Consider the following 9,637-nt stretch of genomic DNA (forward strand, 5'->3'; position numbering starts at 1 on the left):
TGCAGCTGCATGTTTTCACACTGCAAACCAAGACACCAAAGTTGCTCAAGTGCAGACTGATCTGGTAGGTAGCTCCTGAAACCAATTAAGTGAATAGTTACCAAATCAATTAGCCACAAGTGGAAGCTAGAGGAATACAGCGTAAAGTTATTTCTGCTTTTCTTATTTGGCTCCAAAGATCTAAGATGCTTTTCAGCACTTCATGTAAAACTGGTCTAATCATTATGGTGGGATCAAATCCACAAGTTGAATTCCTCACAAATATAACGTTTGGTGTTCATTGTATTTATCTTGATAAATACAATGAATTTCTATTAATATGAACTTTAGGGAATAAGACAAATCTATTACAGACTTAGAGATGTATCAATCAATCAGCGATTAGAACTGGCCATATTTTTCCTAACCAACTTTATTTATGATTGGACATGTATTCATTAAAAATAAGATATCCTCACATTGTCATTCCATAACCCCATCAGCAAGGAATTTGATGCACTTTTTGTTAAATAACAATGATAAAGCAGAGCATAATAACTACTGCATAATCTAATTCATTCATCTTTGTCATGTTCCATACTTTTGTCTTCTTTTTTTGCATTATAGTCCTTAGGAAAAATATCTGAATCTGACTAAATTGGAATTGGTCAGACCTCAAGGAAAACTGGAGTCTGCCCTGAAATAACGACATGTTTTGTTTTTCAGAAGCATATTGATATGAGGCAGATATTGGAGCATTCTGAAGTTCCTCCCAGCTGTGTGACATTAAACACTGTGTCAGAGCTGCAACAGCAGCTTACATTGAAACACCACCGAGGTGCAGTCAGGCTGCAGACATACCAAACAAGAAAAAGCTTCAAATGATATCCAGCCACTCTTCAGCCTGGCATGATGGGGAACTAGTTCCCACCGCAGGATCAGAGCAGCATGCACAGGAAAAAGCACTCGCATTGATTCTTCAATCCACATATATTGTTTACAATTATGAAATCAAAGATGACACTTTAGCACATTTTGACACACATGGAGAACTGAATGGATCCTTTTAAACACTACAAACAGAACATGAGACACCAAGTGCTGCAATAATGAACATGCAGAGACATTTTAACACCAGAACAGTATCACACCTCATTCTCTGTGCGATGGGGGAGAGGTGGGATGGGGTGGAGAAGGCTCTGTCAGATGACAATGAATCGTTCTGAGTGAGAAGGTTCTTCATGGAGTCCAAAACACCACCGGATGAAAGGGAAGAGCGACATACAGGTTTTCAGAATCCTTCCTGTTGCTGATCCACAGAATAATAATCTGTAACAGGAAACCCACCTTCTATACCCTTTCCTCCCCCCGAAACCCCTGCCTCCTCCTAAGCAACAACATTCATCATGCTGTTAAAACCAGAAACAAACTGATTTCACTGAAATTCAGCTGCCAGCAGGACTGTTCTGTCCAAAGCAACAACAAAGTTGTCCAAATACTGACACCTCCCTGATCACGCCATCCCCATCTCCTGCTGTCCCCCCGATCCTCAGCCTCATCAGTTGGAGGGTTAAAGCTCAAAGGCAGGGAAGCTGGAGGCTTCAGGGTTGGCCATCTCTGACAGATAGTGGATGGTTCCTGCCATACCTGAGAAAAGAAACGCATCATCATCATCATCATCATCATCATCATCACTTCTCACTCTGCTTATAAGCAGTGAAGTTCCACCTGTCTTCACATCTCGCCCAGAGTTCTTCCTGTCATTGTATCTGATCAGAAAAGAACAATCTGGACAAATCACTACTGCATAATTACAGGTCAATCTCTGAACTTACGTTCATCAGCAAAATTATTGAAGGAGCAGTGCTCAGTAGAAAACAGGTGAGCCGGTCAGACTGCTGATGCATTGAGGTGTTAAGGAAACAAGTTGCTTTGGCATGTCTACATTGTTGACGAGCCAAAGCAAGATCAGTTTGCTGGCTAATCAGCCAGAGTAAATCCATGACCATTAAAGCAAGTTATTGGTACTCTTGGCAGTGTTGGGAGTCTCTAAGTCCTGCTGAAAAATGAAATACCCAAATCCATAAAGACTGTGGGCAGTCTCTAAGTGCACTAACACTCCCTGGTAGGTGGCTGTAGACTGCCAGAAATGTAACAAAGTTACTGATCTGTAGCCAAGAAGCTCATTGTCTCTCTCAGGAAACATGAAGCACCCTAACACACTGTCCATCTGGTTGGTTTATGCAAGAGTTACTCCCTGACAACTGATCCTATTGAAAAACAAGTAAGAGTGACATATCACATGGTCTGGGTAGGGATTTCATTTTACAGGCAGGACTTTTCCTGCTCTGTTACCTTTTCAGTACTGAAGTTCAGGCAAACTGAAAGGCAGCGGCTATTGAGGCAGCTGGCTAACTGGACTTTGTTGGATCAGAAAAGTAAAATAGACCAAGTGTCTATGACAGTGGTTAGGAAAACATGATCCTGCAGGGATTCCCCCAGAAACCCTGCTGAGAATGCTGGTAGGGGCACCAGGAGAGTCCACCAGTGGCCCACCACATTTATATGATTTAAAATTTTAAAAGTTACAAAAATTCAGAGGAGCAGGCATCATAATTTCAAAATAATAGCATGAGGCCAACGAGCAGGTGCAGCGATGGAGCAATTGATGCCAGCCTCCTTACACACAGTTCAACGAGTTAACTATAAACTTATAATCCATCTTTACTTGTTTATAAAAAAAACTATTTAAACCACACTTGGCTTGATCAGGGGGCAAGTAAAGCCTGGTGGCCCATCAGGTTAATAGTACACTGGGGGAAACTTGATCCTGGCCCTGGAGGAACAACACCAAAGCAGTTTGTGAGGTAAAAACACAAGTAGATAGATGTTGTACCTTCAAACAAAGAGTATGGTCTGTCTGGGATGCGACAGCCATGAGTCCCATAGTCCAAGCACCACTCAGCAAACTGGAAAAAAAGCAATCACACCACCAGGTCAAGAGCCGGTCCAAACCCAGTCACCATGGTGAAGCTTAGCTAAGTTCCTGCCTTACCTTGCATGCTCGATACATATACTTTTTCTCCTGTGTGAGCTTATATAGGGTTAAGAAGGCATAGCCATTGCCAGCGGTCCCATGGCAGATACCGTAGCCTTTCCTTAGCAAGCCCCGCTGCCAGATGACCTCAGCACAGTCTACTGCATCCTTCAGGTATTTCTCCTCTTTGAACATCTGCAGGACACAGTCAGGGAGAAGGAACAGGAGTTCATCCTGAATCATCAGACAGACTTGGTTTCTTGTAATTCTGATTATGGTTGATAGGTAATAAAAACCAAACATTCAGTGTTTCACAAAATTAGAATACTGTGAAAAAGGTTTCCTCTGCAGTCCTAAACAGTGATCCTGAGATGATGAGGAAAGAATGGCAGCGTTAAAAACTCAGGATTCTGTCAAAGGATTTTTTTACTGTTTTTGCATGTTTGCTGTACAAAACACAGCAGGTAACAGTCAGAAATAATATTAATTTTAAACTTGAAAGTAAAAGCTTCAATGTGGTAGGAACAATATGTGAAAGATGTATGGGTCTGCATCTTTTCTTGGTTTCAGTTTTTGTCTTATGATAGTTATCTTATCACCCAGCTTTACACACACTGTCCTCAGAGCTGCTTTACGTCATATAGACTGTGGGATCGGAGGTGTCCGGACCCCCCAATCTCGGAAAAGTCTAGAATTGTCCCCCACAAAGACATCATGAAAGAAACCCTTGTATTTAAACAATATTAATATAAAAAAGGCAATAGAAACAAAGAACAAAGTAAGTCTGCCATTCATCTAAGAAAAAAAATAATGCAAAATTTTTAGGTTCCCCCCACTTTAGTTAGAACAATGGTTCAGTCCAAAGTATAGGCGGAGCGACAGCAGCGCTGAATGGCACAGGCTCCGTTGGAGCCGGTGAAGTGAGGACAGCTGTTGCTGTAGCTCTGTTGCTGTAGCTCTGCTGCACTAACAAAAAAACCCTCCAGTAAGTAAATACTTAAAACAAAAGACATGTAACACGTTTTATTTATTTTCACTGCTCAATAGAAAGAAGCACATTAACAAAAATCAGACTGCAGTTTGTTACTTAATTACTTTGGTTGAATTACATATGATAAACTACCTTGTTATGCCTTGGAAATCAAAACTAGCTAAACTGTTACATTGCTTTTGTAGACTTAGCTCCTTTTTCTGTCGAAGGTAGCCAATATTTCATTTATATTTAGCTCTCTAAATATAATATAATATAATATAATATAATATAATATAATATAATATAATATAATATAATATAAGAGTTTGAAACGGGAGGTAGGGGCTTAGCATTACCACTAGCCGACAGCTCTGTATGGGAACCGAGAGCAGAGGGGCAAACAAAATAAAGTATGCCTTTACTTCTTACCATCTTCAACGTTGAGCCTTTAAAACCACAAAATAAAATCTGAATATTTTTCTAGAAAACTCTGGTGCTGACCTTTAAATTTAAGTTATACTTCCCAAATATTCAATTTCTACATATTTATAGGTTCTCAGCCATCCAGGACATGAACCTCCCTCATATCTGCCCCCCATGGCCCCCCAAAGTAAAAAATAAAAGTTTAAAGCAACTTCAGTTATCATTTACATAACACATGACTTTTATTGACTGCAATAAATCAATATGTATGAGGAATTTTATTAAGTGGAGTTACTTATTAAAACTTGTTTTTATTAATAGTCTTAAATTTTTGTAAAGATATAGTAGAGATTAGATTGGTGACGTTGAACCAAACTCATATCTAAGCAACATTTGAATCTTAGTTTGACTTCTATGGGTCTCAGCAGGTTGTTTACTGAGAAAAACACTTTTGTTATTCATTGCTACTTACTAGTTATTTTTGGTGGTGCAGCTTGAACACACACACAAAAAATTTAAGCCACATTTTATGTTACATTTTATGTAACTTTGCCGACACCCCCAAAATTGCTCTTAAAAAATTTCCCTGTTTATGGTCCCCCCCAATAATGAGATGGGATTTACGCCCTTGAGCCTAATGATTCTTTTCTCCCCATGTGTCTGCTTATCTCCCTCCTAAAAACCCAGGTGACCAAGCTGGTAATTCTGAGTCACGGTCTTTTGGAGCCACCTTTCTGTTAACAGGAAACTGTTTCTCTCCCCTGCTGCTCTATGCTTTATCAGAATCATACTGGATTCCTTGACAACTTCCAGTCAGTTGAATTGTGCAGAAATAACCTTGTCTGCCATGATTCTATAAACCTGGATTTGTCTTGACAGAAAACCTGCTGAGCCTGGTGGTCTGTGCGCCAGGGCAGTCCACCTGCTGCCCACTGTGTTTTAGTAAAAATGTTAAGTTGACAGGGAATCATATCATCAGTGAACATATGATGTTGTTCACACAATGAAATGAATACACAAATGTTTGGGAACTAATCATTCCACTTCCGATTCATAATTACAGTTTGTTATTAAATCATACTGGTGCCAACAACAGCTGCTAAAGTGGCTTCAATCCTGCACATAGTAAAACAAAAGCTGGAGCTGTGCTGATGTAGCAGGCGAAGCATTCTGGGAAATATGGTCTCCTATTGAGCGTTTCCCTCTGTTCTGTGCTGGACAACGCTTCACATTAGTGGACGGTGTGAGACTGCCAGAACAGACCAACAAGCAGACAGCAGCCTGCAGAGCACTCCTGATAACAGGCTCAGTCTACAGTCAGACAGAACTCAGTCTCAGCTGTAAAAGTGCCTGATGAAGCTTCAGAAGTTAAAATTAATGAAATGACGCTGCATGCAACACTGTTCTTACAGAGCAATGAGGAGTCAGGGTGCTTGCGATGGACCTTACCAAGCTATGCCCAGAAACGCCCCTCGACAGTCCCATGTGACTGCATTGCTCACAAACGAAGCCTCGCAGGACTTAGTTTCTATGTCTAAACATGGCATATTTCATTTCAACTGACTCTCTACAGAGTATTTCTGAATCGATTAGTGTTGGATTTCTGCCGGATTTTCAAAAAATATCAGCGACGACAATGGACAGAGGAACCAACAAGTTCATATCATCTTTTTTGGACGACATCAAGGTGTTTGAGCCACGGGATGCCTCCAACATTGTGCGAGTCACAGCTAAATGCTACCGATCGATGAGGAAAACAGTAGATCCTCACACCCTCAGCATAAATATAGCTGAACAAGATCACTGATGCCTACTGTTCTTGTAAGATAAGTCGGGCATTCATGGTTTAGAGAGTTACTTTTGAAATGACTGATTTCTGTTGTTTGCAAATGTATCAGTGTGCCTAGACCTGATACTCGGTACTCGGTGCTAGCGTGGCTAACACGATTACAGTTTAGTAAAAGGCCTTTTCAGGTGAAATAAAATCTTTAATGTATGTCAGATACGGTACACATTGCATATTGATCTGTTCAGCTAACGTAAAGCTGTAACAGACAGGCTTCAGGTTGTAGAAGTTGTATCGGTACTGACATTATGCTGTACTTGGCTAAAAGGTTTTCATAATGGATGTGTTTATTATTGACTTAATTTTTTTCATTCACTAAACACAAAGAAAGCAAAGCAATAATACTTACGCCAGCAGACAATCCTTTGTTCTTATTGATCCTACGACGGTTGAGCTGCAAATGCGGTCGTGCACAAGCTTTAATCCAACCAAGCAAGGCTTTCCGTTTCAGATTTTGGAAATCTGTGAATTTTAGTTCCACAAACACGATCAGGATACCTGACATCGCCTGTACAGATACCCCACTGAGGGAGAACCATTTTCTTTCGAGTCCTGACGCAAAAACTTTCTGTGGTAGTCCACAATGTACATTATCATGAGTTTGTGAGCCGGTAACCCATGTGATAACTGCGCTGTGACGTAAAATGGGCATTAGCCAATGAAAGGCGGACCCTGTGGTAAGGTCCATAGACAGAGCGGCTCACCTTGTAGGCCATAATGAGCATGTGGATGACACCCGGAGCTCCGTGACACCAGTGTACCAGCCGGTCACTCTCGTTGCTTAGCGACGATGGGAAGTTCCCGGATCGAAACCTCTTGTGGCGGACGTAGTCAATGCTGGGGCGGACCAGCTCCACCAGCATGGTTGAGTGGAGCCTGGCTCCGGGCTGAACAGAGAAACACTCAAATCACTGCTCATCTATCTCCATGGTTACACAGGAAGATAACAGAACGGGAACTTGTAATGGCAGATATAGACCTAATTGACTTGTGAAACCTAAAGTTATGGGAAATGTGTCCTCCTGTTACCCATTTCTAAAATGTGCCTTTGCTAAGGGAACTTTCTAAAAACTAGTAAAATATTAATTTAATCAAAAACATAAAATAAGCTCACCATAAAGGAAATTATGTATCATTCTACTGAGGGAAAAGCAGCCATTCAGCAAGACCTGGGCAATGGCCATTATGGATTAGTTGTAAATGTTCAAGCAAACCCATTAAATATTTACATCATATTGTGAAAGTGTGATAGTTTTGATAAATACAAATTACTTCACGTGAAGAAATTATCTTTTAATCCTTCAGCTGTTGCATATAGACCATATTATTATGAATCAAATTAAGCAAGATTATGATTTCTGTTAATGTTCCAAAAATGTCTCAAACTCTTATAAATAAAAATATTTGGCAAGCAGTTTGTGGTAGTGGTTCTATGAAATGCCTACTGTAATATTTGTGCACTGATTTGTTGAAAAAGCAAAACAAGATTAAAAAGGTTTTGTCAAAGTCCTAATGAGTCTTTTCAACATGTGATTATTTACCATCACTGTTCCCCTCTTCCGACTTCCAATAAAACCAGAAGTCCCTTCAGCAGACTAGAATGCATCAGGACCAGTACTTCAGAGAATTCTCAGAGCTTTACTAACAGACTAAAGTTTCTGATTAACCAAGAACAATACTACTGGTTCATTCAAACAATATGGAAATGGTCTCAATGTCTAACTCCCTTCACTAAACTACACCTGACCTGTTGACTTGTGAGCAGGTCAACTACTTTCAGATTTTACCTTATAATTTATAGATTTTTTGAAAGTGTACAACTGAACCAGCTGAGCAGCTATGGTTGGGGGTTTCTCCTACCTGCATCAGAATGTAAAAGATGCCAGTAAGACCATGGGCAGCACCAACATACTGCTTCTTATGCCATTCATAGAGGAGAGGGCAGCGATCCGTCTTCTTCTCCTCAGCTGACATGTTCTTTCCTGATTCCACGATGGCCGTCACCACCTACAGTTAGGAGACGATGGACAATCAAAGCAATGAGCCAAGTATATCTCATCCACACGCATTGTGTATATATATATTAGAGTTGTGCCGATCAGGTTTTTTTCTGCCGATACCGATCACCCAGGAGGGCCGATCACCGATACCGATCACATAATTATTATCTTTTTAATCATAAGCACTACGGTTGCATTATGTGGAAAAAGGAACCATGAATTCACCTTAATTTAGATAAAAGCTTTTAAATAGCTTTTTCCAAGAAAAAAACAAAATAAAACAGGCATTGTGTAAATTGTACTGCTATCAATAATACTATCTTTAACAGACTGAAAACATATGAAGGCTCTGAAGAGGCGAAATAATGCAAAAAATCAAAATAAAACCTCTCAACATTGCCAAAAGATTCAAGTATAAAACTTAACATTCAAAGGCAAATACAGGATCCATTACAATAAACAATCATGAGTTACTGAATGAAAACTTCCTGATAGCATGGCAGCTAGCTGATTACTGCTAGTCCTGATTGGCTGTTTCTGACTGAGCGGAGTAATTATGCAGAACTGGGAGGAGATCGATTCTTTTTTCAGAGATTATCTGTCTCATGTTAGGACAGCGAAAGTTTTAATACGTATGTAAAATTATTTTTTTTAAGTTAGATGCTGCAGCTTTAAGCAGAGGTTCGGTGTGAGAGTCACTACCAGGTGGAGCAGAAGCGGCGTTCCGTCTGTGAAATATTACTACCTGTATCGCGTAGCAGCGGTTCAACACCGAGAGCAGAACCAGCGTCTTACACCGCAGCTCGAAGACTTAAATAGTTTTGCGGGTTATTTGTTTAGCTTTCTGACCATCATGCTAATCCGGGTGAGTGTTTGTAGCTGTGCGCTGCTTTACCTGCTATCTGATCGTCATTTTTACTGCAGGGAGCCTTGATGTAGCCAAACTCCGTCAAGTATGCCATTGTTCTTATGCCATATTAGATTCGTCGTGTTGATGCATTTTGACGTGCTTCACCCCACGTGCTTCAATTTTCCGTCGCAGCACGGAAACTTCCCCAGTCACTCAGTGCTCTATAGTTACACATCGCTTAGTATTTGTTGCTGCGCGCTTGCACAGTGTGAAGGAAAGAGGAGACCAGCTGCACAGGCAGGCTGTGAAATGAGAAGCAGGTGATCGGTTTGTGTGATCGGCAACAAGAGACCGTGATCGGCGATCACCGATCATACACATTTTCACTGAAATCGGCCGATTATGATCGATGGCCGATCGATCGGCACATCTCTAGTATATATATATATTGTCGAGAAAAGTCGAGCTCATCCCACTTCCCCATGCTGGAGATTTTAGTTTAATAGTAATAATAAATAAAATTACCTTA

At 40.5% G+C, this 9,637-nt stretch overlaps 1 protein-coding gene across 1 annotated transcript in view; it reads right to left on the reverse strand.

Moving 5' to 3' along the window:
• Window positions 1-394: 394 nt before the first annotated feature.
• The window catches only part of lancl2 (LanC lantibiotic synthetase component C-like 2 (bacterial)), a 53,153-nt gene continuing 43,910 nt past the window's right edge, over window positions 395-9,637 (reverse strand). Inside the window, exons 6-10 of the mRNA XM_008438558.2 lie at window positions 8,119-8,265; window positions 6,963-7,145; window positions 3,035-3,211; window positions 2,876-2,948; window positions 395-1,626 (exon numbers count right to left, since the gene is read on the reverse strand). Coding sequence (XP_008436780.1) covers window positions 1,550-1,626; window positions 2,876-2,948; window positions 3,035-3,211; window positions 6,963-7,145; window positions 8,119-8,265 — 657 coding nt within the window. The 3' untranslated portion in view covers window positions 395-1,549. The remainder of the gene's footprint in view (window positions 1,627-2,875; window positions 2,949-3,034; window positions 3,212-6,962; window positions 7,146-8,118; window positions 8,266-9,637) is intronic.

This window comes from Poecilia reticulata, linkage group LG20 (assembly GCF_000633615.1).
Source record: "Poecilia reticulata strain Guanapo linkage group LG20, Guppy_female_1.0+MT, whole genome shotgun sequence".
Taxonomy (NCBI): domain Eukaryota; kingdom Metazoa; phylum Chordata; class Actinopteri; order Cyprinodontiformes; family Poeciliidae; genus Poecilia; species Poecilia reticulata.